General features: G+C 43.1%; 1 protein-coding gene and 1 non-coding gene across 2 annotated transcripts; both read right to left on the reverse strand.

Moving 5' to 3' along the window:
* Positions 1-2,242: 2,242 nt before the first annotated feature.
* On the reverse strand, positions 2,243-7,389 carry Trmt10c (tRNA methyltransferase 10C, mitochondrial RNase P subunit). Its single transcript, XM_021185052.2, has 2 exons — positions 7,136-7,389; positions 2,243-4,875 (listed from the first exon to the last, which is right to left on the reverse strand). Exon 2 carries the CDS (start codon positions 4,852-4,854, stop codon positions 3,610-3,612), a length of 1,245 nt encoding a protein of 414 aa, XP_021040711.1. The 5' UTR covers positions 4,855-4,875; positions 7,136-7,389; the 3' UTR covers positions 2,243-3,609.
* On the reverse strand, positions 5,342-5,476 carry LOC115029610. Its single transcript, XR_003835179.1, has one exon. It is a non-coding gene; the product is annotated as a small nucleolar RNA SNORA70 (small nucleolar RNA).
* Positions 7,390-17,250: the final 9,861 nt, after the last annotated feature.

A 17,250-nucleotide genomic window follows, 5' to 3' on the forward strand; every position in this document is an offset into this window, starting at 1 on the left:
CTGAAGGGCAGGAGCTGTCTTTCTTACGGAGAAGGGTAGTTTGGTCTACTGCAGTTTGGAGATGTCGGCTTTGTATCTACCCTATTCCACTCATCCCTTCCCTAATAACGTTTAAAATATGCCCCAGCCAGCTTCAACGTTCGGAATTGCTTTGAATTAGAAGTTATTCACTTCTTGGTGTTTTTCAAGGAGTTTTCTTTACTCCTATAACTGGAGTAACACTGTCTACTGGTTAAATCGCCCTATTCTTTCAAGGTAAAAGTATCCTACTGTAAGAGTTTTATCATAAAAGCTAGTACCAGTCTTGTCTCTTAACCTACATGGACACAATGAACAGCACAAGAGTTGTCTTGTAGCGTTCCCTGCCACTGTGCTAGCACCAGCACTTGTCTTTTACAAGACAGGACGCTTCTCTTCCAGGTTGGAAGCACCTGTTAAATCCTGCCTCTCCTAGAAACCTTTAGTAGATTCATTTAGTGTCAATGAAACCCATGCATCAAGTATGCTACAGCCTCATCTGTTTCTTCTTTTTCTCTATACTCAGCCCTCTGCCCAAATTTGGTCAATTCCTAGCCTGTAATATACACCTATACACCCAGTATTAGAGAGTATAGTTCATTCTGTCCCCCAAGCAACATTGAGTGTTGCTGTCCACAGAACTGCTTTTACTTCTCCATAAAATATCAGTGGACTGTTGGGTGTACCTCAGTTGGCCAAGTGCTTGCCTAACGTGCAGAACCCATGATGGGTTTCATCTCCAACACTACATAATGAAGTGGTGGCCCATGTCTAATTCCAGTACTTGGGAAGTGGAGATAGGATCAGCCTGGGGTATGGGAGACCCTGTATCCAAATAAATGCTAGTACCCCTTCAACAGATGATCATGGGATAAAGGTATCATCCTTAGCTACACAGCCATTTCAGTACCAGCCTGAGCTCCATGAGGGCCTACCCCCAAACTAAAGCAACAGAACAGAAACATGGATGCTGGTAACAGTGGCTATACTGAATCATCCAGTTATCTTAAGATCAGAGTTTGGATCCCTGGTATTCACATAAAGCTGGGGTGCCTGTCATCCTAGTGCCAGAGAGGGAGAGGCTGAGAGAGGAGGTCCCCTGGGGTTTGCTGGCCGGCCACTCCAGCCAAGTCAGCCACCTCCAGGTTGTATCAAAAGTTAAAGTGGCATCAGGGATGGTAGCCATGCCTTTAATCTCATCAGGTGGATCTTAAAGGCAGCATGGTCTACATAGTGAAAACACAGCTCAAGATAACTAAGACAGTCCAACGACACATGCGTGCATACCCACATGTACACGCACATCAACATATAGGCACAAAAAATTAAAACTAAAAAGCAGCCACTTTTCATAGCACCTTGTATTGGTGGTTACCTACACGAAAGCTGTTCAGTATCTGTGAATGAGTAACTCAGGCTTCAAGTAGAGATGGGGAATACTTACCCATTCAGTTCACTATTTAGCACACAATTATATGTAAGTGACCAGGAAACTGTCATATAGTAGTATTTAACTCCTGTTTGGTTCACCATGTCTCCTATATGGCTTTAGAGGATAGTATTTAAGATTCTCACATTTCTTGTGCCATTAATACCAGCACTTGGGAGGCGGAGGCATGTGGATGTCAGTGAGCTCAAAGCCAAAGATATACCACAGACCCTTTCTTTCTCGGGGAGGAGATATTATATATCACTTTAGATTGCTGTTTCCTCATGTAAACTTGGTGGCCTCCAACCTGCTGTTAAGCTGAGACCTTGATTCCCAGCAAAGACCCCAAAACCCAAACCATGTGGCTGGGAACAGAAACATGGCTGGGCCATCAGAAACCAGGTTCAGTTCCCATAAACCATGTTGGACATCTTACAACTTACCTATAACTATAGCAAGGGATACGATGTTTCCTTCTGGTCTCATGGGTACTCACATACACAATACATTCACACAAGCAAGTACACATTAAAGTAAATAAAAACAGGGCTGGAGAGATGGCTCAGCAGTTAAGAAGACTGACTGCTCTCCCAGAGTTCAATTCCCAGCAACCATATGGTGACTCACAACCATCTGTAATAGACATCCAATGCCGCCTTGTGGTGTGTCTGAAGACAGTGACAGTATACACACATACATGAAGTAAATACATCTTTGAAAGAAAAAAAATAGTAAAAATATCACTGTCTTAGGAGGATTTTTATTACTGTGAAGTGACACCATGACCACAGCAACTCTTATAAAGGAAAACATTTAATTGGGGCTGACTGACAGTTCCATAGTGTTAGTCTGTTACTGTCATGGCAGGAAGGATGTTGGCATGCAGGCAGATACAGTGCTGGGGAAGGGGCTGAGAGTTCTCCATCTGGATCCACAAATAAGACTGCCACATTTGCATGGCCTGAGATCTGAAACTTCAAAGCCAACCTCCTAGAAGTGATACACTTCCTCTAACGGAAGCCGTAACTATTCCAACAAGGCCATACCTAACAGTGCCAATCCCCAAGGACCTATCTGCGGGCATCATTTTTATTCAAACAACTTCTAAGACATATTTAAAAACCATGTGGCTGGAGAAACAGTATTTCCTAGAAATGCTATCCATACAATAAGTACTATGTATTAACCAGGTATTAATTTCAGCTTTTGTATTCATGTGTGTATATGCCTGCATGAGCTGTGTTTACCACATTTCATACAGGTGCCCTTAGAGTCCAGAGTGTGTCAGATCCACCAGAACTAGAGTTACAGGTGGTTGCAAGCCACCCAAAGTGGTGCTGGGAACTGAATTTAAGTTCTCTACAAGAGTCCACTGAGACATCATTCTGGTCCAGACACATTTTTTTGTCCTAAAAAATTGCTTTTATTTACCTCCAAACTCAATTTGCGTAGTATTAGGATTTTCCCTAACATGCTAGGGAAAGCCAGTTTTTGGACAATCAAGATTGTGTAATGCAGTATACCTTAACTTAGTGCCTGGAACACAGCCAATGTTGTATACAGGCTTTAATTTCATAATTAGAGCTTCAAATTTTAAAAGCTTTAATCTATTTCCTCATGAAAGAACAGTTCCTAACATGGATAAATAAAGAGTATGTATAATGGAGCCAGTCATGGTGCTACAGGCCTGTAATCCCATCATTTGGGAAGTGGAAGTCGAGAATTAGGGTTGAACCTGGCATAGGCTACTGGAGACGTGCCTTCCCTCCCCCAAAACAAAACTCACAAAAAAAACCAAATCAACCCTCAAACCAAAAAGGACAATAAAGTCTGATATTCAAAGGATCAATTAAAAATAAATGCTATTAACTTTTATTGTGTTCAATTCTAGATTAATCTATAAACTTGATTGTTTTTACAACAAATAAAACATACTTTCAAAGTTTTGCTGATACATACGCCTAGTCTGGCCTTGATGCAGGACAGACAAGGCTACATGGAAATCCTGTGGCATAAAAGCAAACAAGAAGAAAAAAAATAGGCAAACCTCTACTGTTAGTCTAGAGACTGCCTTTAAGAGATAATTCCATTTAGGAATAACTACATCCTTTTAACCTTACTTTCAGCCTGTTTTCTTCTTTCACCACACTTTCTCACTTAGGTCACCTTTTCCACGTGCGCGCATTTAAGGAGCCTTTTCGAAATGAATTTAAAGTCTTTGTCTTCTTCAGTTTCCTAACAAGTTCCTGAGATTGCTCAGAAACCTCTAAATAACCGGTATGCTTTCTCCTGGGAACAAACTTGAGAGCCTCTTCCCAGTTACCAGTGTTTTTCAGGCAGAGCAAAATTCGGATCATTTGATCTAAGGTGAGATTTTTGTTACCAATTTCCCATTGTAAATATTTATCTAGTGGAAGGCACTCTGTGGCTAGGTTTAACCGTTTGGCCTTGGCTAAGGATGTTCCTGTCTGTGTATTTTTATCAACAAATGATCCAATTATATAAATTTTATCATGCTTGAAGGTAGTCATAACATTGGGAGAATCTGCAGTTAAGTATATAATACTGTCCTTTGGAAATAAATCAACAGGAGACTTTTCTGTTGCTGTTAAGAGCAATTTGTCCCATTTTTCTCTATAACGTTTAACTAATTCTCTATGATAAGCACTATCTATTTTAAGATTGCAGAAATAAATGTGGAAAGGATCAACATTTCTTCTGTTCCATCCTTCACTTTCTAAAAGTTGAGAAACAGTATTCTGCAGTTCACTTGGTTTCATGTAATTATCATAGGCCATGTCAAAAACCAAAGGCTGTCCAAACTGCATAGCCTGGACACCCTTCCAACCCAGTGCAATGTTGATCTGTCGATCCCAGAGTCGAAGAAACATGAAGTCTTGCTGTTGTTCTTCTGCGGTGGTCTCCAGCAACCTGGCCCTTTTTGCTTCTTCCCTGGCCTCCGCTTTCATCTCCTTCTTTGCCTGCTTAGCCTTTTTCGCCTTTTCCTTACCATACAGATACCGTAAGTATTTCTTCTTGGCTGACTTAGAAGCACATTCCATAAGGGTTTTGAGCTCGTCTTCAGTAATGTGTTCTGGTACTTCTTTGCCAAGCAGTCTCCACATCTCAATTAGTTCTCTGGTTGTGGCGAGGGAATCTTCATCTTTGTCTGAGACCTCTGAAACACCATCTTCTTGAATGCTCGACTTCATTGTAGCTTTCCACCCATCCAATTCTAGCTGCTCAGGAGGGGATGCACTGTCCTTGTTATGACAAGACAAAGAAGGTGCTTTGGAAGACATATATCTCTGCAGAACTCCTGAATAGAAATGACTTCTCTTCCTATGAAATGTATATGGCACCAGACATCTGGCAAAAGGTCTTAAGAAACGGACAGTCACATTCATTTTGAAGAAACGTGAGGAACCCTGTAAAAGAAGAAAAATACAATTAAGTTGAAGATTTAAATTTTTTTTAACTATGAAACTGGGCCCCCCACCCCACCCCCTGGCAGACTGGATATGAGATCTACTAATGAATATGATTGGTGGGGTATAAGGCCTCAGCACAGCGGAAGCGGAAGCCCTTATGAAAACTGGGTCTGCCACAATTGAGGATATTCTGTTCCTACACCCACCAGGGACAGGCCACTTCTCAGCTACCATGGCTTTAAATTTATCTGCACTAAACTTGGTGAAGCTCCATTTCTCTAGGCTGAAGATGTTCTGGCTCTCAGGAAAGCTGAAGTTGGCCTTAGTTACAGTCACACACTCCTTACTCTGCAGATTGGTGTGGAAAGACTAACCAATGTGCCACTGGTCACCGTGCCCCCAAACACTTGTATAGAGCCTAGGTTGAAATAGCATTGAAATGACAGATGACTATGCACCTGAAGACTGTCTCCAAGGTTCCTTTGGGCAGCCTGCACATTCAGCAGGCTGCATACACTACCAAGGAGTATGCTGTTTGCAACCATTGCACACCAGACTCCTATGAGGAAAGGAACCTGGTCGGCTTAATTGGCTGCAGAAGGCAACTGATTTCTGAAGTTCAGCGGAAAACCTTTGAAAATCTTAGACGTTGCACACCACTAAGTCAACTGCTAAGCTGTGATCACTTTACTTACTGGTCAATTTTATTATTATTATTTTTTAATTTGTGAGAGAAGGGTCTTGTTATGCTTGGTGTCAAACTCATCAATTTGAGTGATCTGGCACTATAGCTATGCAGCACCACTTCCTGCTCCACGTGATTTTATACAGTAATTTCAACATATTTTTAAACAAAAGGTTGACTCAAATAAATACCCCTTTTAGCTTTGTTATGGAACAGTCCTAAATGAGCAATACAATTATACAGCAAAGTTATATGGCAATTATAGGGCTGAGAACAAGACACTATAATCTCCTTCAGATACACATCCAACCTCAAGATCCTTTATGAAATCAACAATGGAGACAAAAAGCAGGAAAGTTACGGAAGATGAAACCTGATTTTAAAACAAACAACCCTAAAGCGCTGCCGCACAAATGCCTTTGTGCTTCCACAACAGAAATACAAGGCAGCTGACTAAAACAGACAATAAATGTCTCAGCTCAGACTTTATAGCAGATATTATTATAAAATAAAATATACAAAGCCAGGACAAATATATAAAAGGTTCTATAGTTTTATCTTGAAGAACCAGATGTTCCACAAGACAGTGAAAACAGCTTGAGAACTTATGTAAAATGTGAGGGAAAAGCAAAATTCTTGAAAAATCCCACCCATCTTTAGCTTCTTGTCTGACGCTGTATACCCGTGCATGTCCTCTGCTCCATGCAAATGCCCAGATGCACTCCCTTCCACAGCAGTATAGTCCTAAGTGTTCCGTTCAGATACAAGTTCACTCCTGTGGTTTAAGCGGGTTTTTGCAGTTATCACTCTTTGCTTGCTTGCCTGCCTTTTCAGCTGCAATCTTCTTTCCCCACGTTAGAGCAAACAGTCCTATTAGTTTTTCATAGCACCCTGTGCCTATGATAATACTTGTTTTCCCCACTATAAGCTAAAGACTATATTCCATTAGGATAAGGGCTGTGCCTATCCAGTTAAACGTGGCCAGCTTAGTCTACATATTGAGTTCCATGACAGCCGGTCTCAAAAAGCAAAGCAGCAAAACCATTCAAAAACAACCAAAAAATAAAAACTGATATCAGACTTTGAGAATTATTATTTAACTTAGAATCCTCAGGCCCTGATTATGACAAAGTTATCATCTTGGGTAAGGCTTATTGTAGGCCTTCCAGTCCATGAGACCCTACCTAAAAAATAAATAAATAAATAAATAAATAAAAACATTATAGTTGATTTTTGCCTTTGTAACTAGTAGAAAGAAATTTCACACCACCATAGAAATTAAAAACAAAAACAAAAGTATTGGTTCTTCACTCTTTAGCGCAGGCTGGAAAATTCCCATCCAGACAATTCTCCTGCCTCTGCTTCCCGAGGCCTAGAATTATAGTTCTGCCCCACCACACTCACTATAACAACCAAATTTTAAAAAGATTTTATAGTAAAGTTCTGTGTGTGCGTATGTGAAGGGGGTAATTATGTGCGCGGCATGCATGCCCGGAGAGATCAAAAGCATGGGGTGCACTTAGGCAGAGAGACAGGCGGGCTGCGCCATCTCCGCAGCCCCCGACGACTTACACTTTAAAGCGTGACACTGGAGGCGATCTGGGTGAACGCGGCTTCCGCTTCAGGTAGCGCCGTGCCTAACGACTCCTACATCACAGCTTCCTCTCGCCTGGGGTTCTCAGAGGCCACGTTCCACGCCCCGCATCCTGGAAAGCCAGCGGGTCCACCCAGCACCCCAGCTCCGAGTGCGGTCGGAGGCTGGGCTTCTGAGAGGAACCGCGTGCACAACAGGGCCTGCAGGGCACTGCGAGGGTTTCCGCCGAGGCCGCCGGAAGTCCGGCACCACCGGATGTCCCGCCCCTCCAGCCACGGCCTCTGACGTTTAACTCGGCAGGCAGTTTGTTTCCCCACCCCCACCGCGCCTAAAGTCTTGCGACCTCGCCGACTGCCTGCCCGTGAGTCCCCCGGAAAATGACGTTTTGAGTCGATTTGGGGGCTCGCCACCGATGCCCTGCCACATCATTTATTGCTTGACGGTTAGAACTTGAATCCTTACAGGTTCTCAACTTGGTCACTCTCGTTACGCGCATGTCATAACAAAACCATAAGATGCAAGTCTTCGAAAAACCAAAAAAAAAAAAAAAAAAAGTCTTCAAGTTCTATTTTAGAATTTAATTCTAGGCGGGCTAATGGCCAGTGTTTAATCCCAGAGTTTGGGAAGCTGAGGTGGCGGATCTCTGCGAGTTCGAGGCCATCGTGGTCTACAGAGCGAGTTCATGGACAGCCAAGGCTTACTCAGAGAAACCCTGTCTAGAAAAATCCAAGAAAGTAAAAGTAAATAAAATTTAATTCTAAATCAGTGCTGGTACCTACTACAGTGTGTACATACCATGTCACTTATGTGGAGAACAGGAGACAACCCCCGGGTATTGATCCTCAGAGACAAGTGGATTTCTATGAGTTTGAGGCTAGCACAGTCTACTAAGTTTGAGGTTGTCAGCTAAGGCTATCTGATAGTAAGACCCTGTCTTAAAAAAAAAAAAGGATTCGGTAACATTTGAGGTATCAGAAACCATTGAAAGTAAAACATCAATTTTCTAGGGCTGGGGGAAAGTCATTGTTTTCAGCTTGTTGAATTCTTTCTACAGTACATCATGCTAAATTAAGGGTTTCATAATGGCATTGTAATTGTGAATAATGTACAGTAGTGACAGACCAAATATTTGACAGGACAATTGTACTGGCTAGTTTTGTGTCAACTTGACACAGCTGGAGTTATCACAGAGAAAGGAGCTTCAGTTGAGGAAATGCCTCCATGAGCTCCAACTATAAGGCATTTTCTCAATTAGAGATCAAGGGAGAAAGGCCCCTTGTGCGTGGGACCATCTCTGGGCTGGTAGTCTTGGGTTCTATAAGAGAGCAGGCTGAGCAAGCCAGGGGAGGCAAGCCAGTAAAGAGCATCCCTCCATGGCCTCTGCATCAACTCCTGCTTCCTGACCTGCTTGAGTTCCAGTCCTGACTTCCTTTGGTAATGAACAGCAGTATGGAAGTGTAAGCTGAATAAACCCTTTCCTCCCCAACTTGCTTCTCGGTCATGATGTTTGTACAGGAATAGAAACCCTGACTAAGACAACAATCAAGGGCTCATGCCTATAATCCCAACATTTGAGAGTTGGAGGAATACAAATATGGAGGAAAGACTTCTACAACCTGCCCAGGTTACCAACTTTTATATACAATAAACATCCAGAAAATTATCCTAGCATGAGGTAGACATAAAGAAGCCACATTTCTTTCTCCTGTGACAGCCCAGGCTGCAATCTAATACTTTCTGTCTTAACTGGTACTAAATGGCCAGGACAGATTAATAACTGATGCCTTTACTGTTTAAAAAAATCATCTCTGTGTATATGTGATGTATATAAGTATGTGAGTGTGAGCATGGGCACACACATGTGGAAATCAGAGGGGAACCTCAGGTGTTATCCTTATCATCCACATTGTCTGAGGCAGGGTTTCTTTGTTGCTTGCTGCTAGACATACTGGGTTAGAGGGCCTGTGAGCCCCTGGAGACTCACTTGTCTTCACCATCCATTTACCAGTAGGAGCATCACAATTGTAGATGTGTGTTGCGCCCACCTTGTCCGGCAAGGAAAACGCAACACGGTCGGATTCTTCTCAACAGCTTTATTGCAGGAACGCCTAGATGCTACGGGAACCCCGGAACCCACGGAGGACTCCTTATATACACCCCAGCACAGGGAAAAGCTTTGTGTCCTCCTGGGATTGGTCAGTCTGCCGGCACCTTAATTTGCATGCACCCGCTCAAGAGGGGTTGGCGCCAGATTCGGGCTAGCGCCTGCACAGTGGTGTTTACAACCACGGTGTACTGGAAACCGGCACCATCTTTTAGGCATCAGCTGCCTACAGATGTGCACGCTAATGGGCCCTACTCACTGAGCAATTTCACCGGCCCAGCTTTGCTACTTTTTTTTTTTTTCCTCTGACGATAATCTGAGATCAATCAGAAAAAGACAGATATACACTCCTGCCCAATCCCTTAGTAAGTTCACCCAAAAGACATGCCAAAAACCTCTGTCCACACTGTAAGGTGTTTCTGTTTTGTTTTCTTTCTTTTTTTTTTTTTTTAAGATTTATGTATTATATGTAAGTACACTGTAGCTATCTTCAGACACTCCAGAAGAGGGAGTCAGATCTCGTTACGGATGGTTGTGAGCCACCATGTGGTTGCTGGGATTTGAACTCTGGACCTTTGGAAGAGCAGTCGGGTGCTCTTACCCACTGAGCCATCTCACCAGCCCGTAAGGTGTTTCTGATCTTCTGCCTTTAGATTTCTTCCAAAACAGTGATGATGGCCTACTCCTTGATATAGAATGCTCAGAATAAAAGGGTTTGGTTTTTTTTCCCCTTTTGTTGCTGTTGTTCCCCAGCAGATAATCTCTTAGTTAGGGTTACTATTGTTACTGTAGTAGTGCCAGGGAAGTGTTAGTGATCCCCACCCTCCCCCCACTTAACCCAGACAAGAGCCAATCTGATGTAACTCACAGCAGAGTCTTTATTCAATTCAAGCTAGCTTACCCCCACCCCAAGCACATCACCATCACGCAGGATGGTTTCAGTGTGTTGGGGAGCCCTGAATGTCTATTGGGGCAAGGCTTTATAGTAAGCAGCAAGCAGGGGCTAAGTGTGCAAGCATCTAATCGGAAAGCTACTGTAGCCTTTAACATAATTGTCTGGTGCTGGGAGTCATACCATAAACTTAATTTCTGCTTCCCTCTGCACTGGTGGTTGTTAAGCAGGGGGTGGGCTTGTAACCTGGGGGTGCAGGTTCGTTGGGGGAATAACCTGGATATGCTGGTCTTATTGAGGGTGTAACCTGGAGACCCCAACCTTGTTGAGGATTAGCCTAGAGACTGGAGCTAGGCTCGGGTTTTGTTGGGGGGCAACTTGTAAGCTAAAGCTAGGTACCAGCATGTTAGTTTACCTGAGTTCGAACTTAAATAAGGTTCTTTAAAATGGAGTATGAACTTGAAAGAATTTTGTGCAATTAAACACTATGCATGGGCCTGGCTAGATGGCTCAGTCGGTAAGAGCACTGACTGCTCTTCCAAAGGTCCTGAGTTCAAATCCCAGCAACCACATGGTGGCTCACAACCACCCGTAATGAGCTCTGACGCCCTCTTCTGGTGAATCTGAAGTCAGCTACAGTGTACTTATGTTTAATAATAAGTAAATTAAAAAAAAATCACTACGCACAAAAAGCAAGCAGGTGAGGAAAAGATTTATTTGGATTACACTTTCACTTGTAGTCTATCACTGAAGAAAGGACAGGAACTCAGGAAGACAGGGCTGGAGGGCAGGAGCGGATGCAGAGGACATGGATCAAGGGTGCTGCTTGCTTGCTTGCTCCCTGTGGCTTGTTCAACTTACTTTCTTATAGAACCCAGGACTACCAGCCTAGGGATAACCCCACCCATGATGCGCTGGGCCCTCCCCCATCATCACTAATTAAGAAAATGCTCTACAGCTAGATCATTTGGAGGCATTTTCTCAATTGAAATTCCCCCTTTCCAGTGACTCTTGCTTGTGTCAAGGTGACATAAAACTAGCCAGGCACAGTAAATTTTGTTGTTAACTGAATGGCAGTTTACAATAGTGCGAATGTGTTGGGAACACTAAGGTCCTTACCCTCACAGGTAAACACTAGGGAAACCAGGACTGAACAAAAAAAATTGTTTCATCAATGGGAGAGTTGTATAACCTGTTTTTCCACGCAGAAGACTGGAAATGGAGGTGGTTAATAACCCACCAATCTGTGCAGTCTATAGAGCTAGGCCATAGCAACCTCTCACAAGCAGGACTGGAAGTGGCTAATAGTCTAAATGAAAAATTTACATGATTAAATTTTTAAAAAGATTTATTTATTTTATGTATATGGGTACACTGTAGCTGTCTTCAGACACACCAGAAGAGGGCGTCAGATCCCATTACAGATGGTTGTGAGCCACCATGTGGTTGCTGGGAATTAAACTCAGGACCTCCGGAAGAGCAGTCAGTGCTCTAAACCACTAAGCTGTCTCTCCAGCCCCCTAGAAGCCATCTTCATGGAAGAAGTGACATGTACTTTGAGGAAAGGTTTGATATAATTATGCCTCTTTGTACCAGGAAACGTTTTTCCAAATTGTACTTTACTGAAATATGCCTAAAATAAACTATCCAGTGACAGACGCTAGAAGTTTGAAGCAACACTGGATACTTGTGGGAAGCCACATATGCCATTACAAGGTGGCGCTGGCTACCGCTGGCCACCACCCATAAGTTTGGGTAAACAACCAATGTGCGCATGTGCAGTAGAGTTTTTTGCCTGGCCCGGGGCATGTAAATGAGGTACTGAATGCATAACCAATCGGGTGTAGATATGTAAATGAGGTATGTAAATGAGGTACTGAGAGCATAACCAATTGGGTGTAGACATGTAAATGAGATACTGAAAGCATAACCAATCAGGTATAGACACGCCTCTCCTAGGCCTATATAAGCAGCCCCAGTTCTGGGGCTCGGGGTCTTTCGCATTTGCAGTCATGCTCTCCCAATAAACGTGTTGCAGAAGGATCCTGTTGTGGCATCTTTCTTGCTGGCGAGTCTGGCACTCACAGATACTGAGTCCTGTTGAACAGGACTTCCTTCTTACCTCAGGTGGACCTTATTCTCCTGACCCTGATAGTCACACAGACCCCAGAGGAATGAAATATGAATCAGGCTGTGTAAGTCACAATCAACATCAAATGTCACTGCATGTAGGTAAGGTAGGCTGACGTACCTTTTAATTTAATTTAATTTAATTTAATTTAATTTAATTTAATGTGTATTGGTGTTTTGCTTGTGTGTGTGTGTCTATGCATCATGCACATGCCTGGTGTCCAAAAGGACGGAAGTACATGCTGAATCTTCTGGAACTGGAGTTATAGGTGGTTCCAAGCTGACATATTAGTGTTGAGAACTGAACTTGATTGAGTTTTCTGGGAGAGCAGCCTATGCTCTTAACCACTGACCCGTCTCTGTAGCCCTTAAGGCTGAATTCTTTTATTCTTTTTTCTTTTTTTTTTAAAGATTTATTTTACTTATTATATGGAAATACACTGTAGCTGTCTTCAGACACACCAGAAGAGGGCATCAGATCCCATTACAGATGGTTATGAGCCACCATGTGGTTGCTGGGATTTGAATTCAGGACCTTTGGAAGGACAGTCAGTGCTCTTAACCTCTGAGTCATCTCTCCAGCACCAAGACTGAATTCTTGAGGGAAGAAATTAGGGGAAAAAGATGAGGCTTTGGGCATCTAAGTGAATTGCTTCAAAAACAAAAACAGAGCAAACAAATTGTGTCAGATACCTTTTACTATATAAACATTACAATTGTTATGAGGTGATCAAAGGGTTATTTTGGCCCACACTTGTGATATTCTGGTCCATGATTAGGTACCGCAGGTACAGACCATCAAAGTGGAGAAGGCAAAGTGACAGGAGAATGAATTGGCTGGTCACAGTGCCTTGGTCACAAAGCAAAGAGATGAATTCCACTGCTCCGTTCATTGTCTCCTTCTATTCAGTCAGGCCCCAGCCTAGTGATGTCCTACCCACATTCGGGTAAGGCTGTTCCTCTTCAGCTAAGCCCTTCTGAAAGCACTTTGAAAGATGCATTCAAGCCAAGGGTGGTGGCGCACGCCTTTAATCCCAGCACGGCTATACAGAGAAACCCTGTCTCCAAAAAAAAAAAAAAAAAAGAAAGAAAGAAAGAAAAGATGCATTCAGAAGTGTGTTTCCATGGTGATTCTAAATCCATTCAAGTTGACAGATTAATCTCATCACAGCTGGTTTGCACAAAAATGCAGTGCTCTTTCAAGTCTCAAACTCTTTTGTCTATTCAGGTGCTATGCTGTAAAAACATAGCTTTCTGTGCTAAAAATAAAAAGGATACAGGACATGTAAAGCAAAGAACCTTGTTAACTAGTAGGTTATTTTTTTTTAATCTACTGAACACATAAAGAAAATATTTCCTGGTAATGAACACTATACAGTGTCCTTTTATTCTCTTGCAGATTTTTTTGGGTATATGTGTATCCAGTTGATGAAGAGACAATTATGAAAGGATGAACATCAGTGGGCTGAAAACAAAAACAGCACAGACAGATAAAAGGTGATTGGAAGTGGGCTGAGTAGGAGGAGCAAGGTAGACATTATCTTATAGAATAAAAAGGGAGACAATTTTTAGAAGGCAGTGTCTATGTAGTTCAACTGGCTGGTCTAAAACTTGCCATTCTCCTGCCTCTACCTTTCCATGTAGCAAAGATTATAAGTCCCACAGCACCAGGACTGGTTTAGACAATTCTTTGTGTGTGTGTATGTGTGTGTGCATCTGTATTGGTTTATGTTGGAGAGCCCTGCTATTGAGTTCGAAGTCCACCATGTCCCGTCAGCTCTTCAAGCTCAGCCCAAAATGGAGGACTCCCTTTCTGAGCCTGGCTTGCCTGTGTCTACCTGACCTGACTTGGAGAATGTCTCTGAGCACAGATGCAGGACCTTATCTGAGGAATGACCCTGTGCTTGAGTCACCACAAGTCCAGCTCTAGCCTCTCGCCTGTATTGTGTTATGTTGTGTTATGACCAATTAGCTCTTTCCACCCAGACCTCGAAACAATAAAGTAGAGCTGTCTCTCCAGAAGTCCTTTTGTCTGAGGCCTTCTGAACACTGCTTGGCCTTTCTGCTCTGTCAGCCCTCATGGGCTTGTGGCCGCCGACCCCCGCAAGGAGCAGGCAGATCCACAGATTTATGCTCACGTTCACAGGATGTATGCATGTGTGTGGGGGATTGCAGGGGCCTGTGTTGATGCTCACAGAGGGTAGGAGACAGCATTGGGTGTTCCCCTTTATCATTCTTTCCACCCATTTCTGTCCTTGAGCCTGGAGTTGGTAAACTTGGAGCTTATATTTTTCACCTAGGCTGGCATTAAACAATCTCCCTTGATCCTCTTGTTCCTGAGGACCTTTCCACAACGGGGTAAGGTTGCAGGGGTGGGAGACCATTCCCAGCTTGCTATGTGGGTTCTGGGATCTGAACTCAGGTCTTTTTTGGTTACGTAGCAAGAACTCTTAACCACCGAGCCATCTCTCTAGGTGCTTGACAGTCCTTCATGAATTCTTTGTACAGTACATTTCACTTGGGTAGCATACTCCAATTTGTAAACTTTACTCTGTTTACTTGACAGATTGGCTAACTGCTTACTTGAAATGGCTACTCTATTTAAAACATTCATTTCAGACTTACACAGAACATCTCTTTGATCTACTCTGGCTTTCCCTTACTACAGCAAGTGGCAACTGCACTCATTTGTTTGCTCTATAAATGTCTATTTTTTTGACACTATCAACAATAAACCTGTAGGTTCTATCATTTGAAACCTCAAATCTAAACGCCTATACCCCTTCACTTTGGCCCAGGTCATCAACTCTCATCTTCATCTAGACAATGGTCTCATGTCCAGTCTCTGAGCACACTCTCCCCTCTTTTCATGTTATTTTCATAGAAATCTCCTCAGAACTTTTAAATTGTTATATCACAACCCTACTAGAATTCTCAATGCCAATATTTGTTGACTTTCTGTTTCTGGTGTGATATGTAAAAATGGTTGCCCATTGTTATTTGGTTTTATTTAAAAAGTAGAAACGATGAAGAAACTGAAAATTACCTGAGCATAGTGGTGAATGTCTATAACCCCAGCACTCAGGAGACAGAAGCAAATGGATTACTGCAAGGTTGAGGCCAACCTGGTCTACATAGCACGTTCCAGGCTGTAGCAGGCTACACAGTAAGATTTTCCCCAAACCAACCACACATTTCTCCAAACAAACTGAAAATCCTTTCTTCTTAGACACACTAGAAGTGAGACAATCATTGTTTAAGACTGAAAACTTAGCCTAGGAGGTTAATTCAGAAAAAAAAAAATAGTTTAAAAATACAGGCATGGTGGAACAGTGCAGTCCAGCACACAGGAGACTGAAGCAGGGGGTAACTTCAGCTTCCAGGATATCCCAAGCTACATACAGAGAAGACTTGCCTTACAAAAGCACAGTGTACTTACTGGAGTAGGAACTTGGAGTGATACCCACAGTGGGGCCAGTGGCTGGAAAAATAAAAAACCGTGCACAGCAATTGGCAAACACCTGGGTGGTCAGAGCAAGCATGCTGAGACTCCAGAGAGCCGCCACCTTCACCTGGAGTGCACTGGCTTCTCCTTGCTTTCAATGTTTCTGTCAGGGTGTGGAGCGAAGGAAGTATTGTAAACCTTCCACATTTTGGTCTTTGTAGCAAGACCTGCCGCCTTCAAAAGAAGCTATTTAGTCTGAGTCTGACCTGTTGGGGTTTTATCAGAGCTCAGCATGGGAGAAAGCCAACACCCAGCTCCAGCCTCCTCAAGCTATCCTGTCCCATGTAAGGTTAACAGGCTCCAGGCCTAGGCTCCTTCAAGTTCTCAATGGCCTCGCTTTCCACTCAGAATCCATCCTTATCACAAGCACTAAGTCCTAATCCAAGTCTACCAGGCCCACTGGCCCACTCTCCCGTCTCTCTCATTTACTCCTGCACCCACGATCTGGTGCTAAGCTTTCTGTCAGGGCCATGCACATCACCTGCTTGCCTCTCTCTAGCAACTTCCGGCCTCTTTGCTGTCAGCCTGTGTACAAGATCTGAATTGAGATAATTTCTCCTCACTGTCCCCCAAGGACTAGATCAGTCTCACCTCAGAGTCACAGAGTTTCAGTTCCGTATTTTCTGACTACTGTCTTTGAGCATTTTCCAGGAGCGGGCGGCCCTTTGTATCTCTCTTCTTTCCTTCCTTATGTTTTGGGGGTGGATTGAGACAGGGTCTCTCTACAGAGCCCTAGTAGTCCTGGAGCTTACTATATAGACAAGGCTGGCCTTGAACTCCCAGAGATTGCCTGCCTCTGCTCCCGAGTGCTGGGATTAAAGGCATGTGCCACCTCTCCAGCCCCTTTTCTTGCTTTAGCACTAATTATCAGTAGACACAGACATGTTTCATACACTTTCTTGAATTAGAATTTCCAATGGAACAGGGATAGGAACTTTGTTTCGTTCACCAATGTTCGATTTCTTGAAATAGTGGCGGCTGAATCACAGGTACTCAAGTATTCCTAGAATTTTACAATCTTTTGCAAAGGTGTAGTAAGTGTAGACTACGTCTAAAGCTCTTTATGTGTGTGAGAGGAAGACGCACAGAAAGCTTTTGAAAAGAAGAGACTTCTTTTATAATTCAAAAGTTATTACATCGCAAAGATTTATGAACTGTTTTTTTTTTTTTACGTTTACCTATTTATCTATTTATGTGTGCGAGTGTGTGCATGTTTGTGCACATGGCTGCACTCATGCCATGGGGCACATTGGAGAGATCAGAAGGCAGCTTCTGGGAAGTATCGCTTGCCTCACCACGTGCTCCCTGGGATTGAACTCAGGTCATCAGGATTGACAGCAAGCACCTTTGCCAGCTGGGCCATCTCACCTGCTCAGATTCTGCATTTTTCTTAGAAACTATTAAATACCTTGCGACAGCTGTTAGAATCAAAGCAGAATCACTTTTTTTTTTTTTTTTTTTT

This window comes from Mus caroli, chromosome 16, assembly GCF_900094665.2.
Source record: "Mus caroli chromosome 16, CAROLI_EIJ_v1.1, whole genome shotgun sequence".
Taxonomy (NCBI): Eukaryota; Metazoa; Chordata; class Mammalia; order Rodentia; family Muridae; genus Mus; species Mus caroli.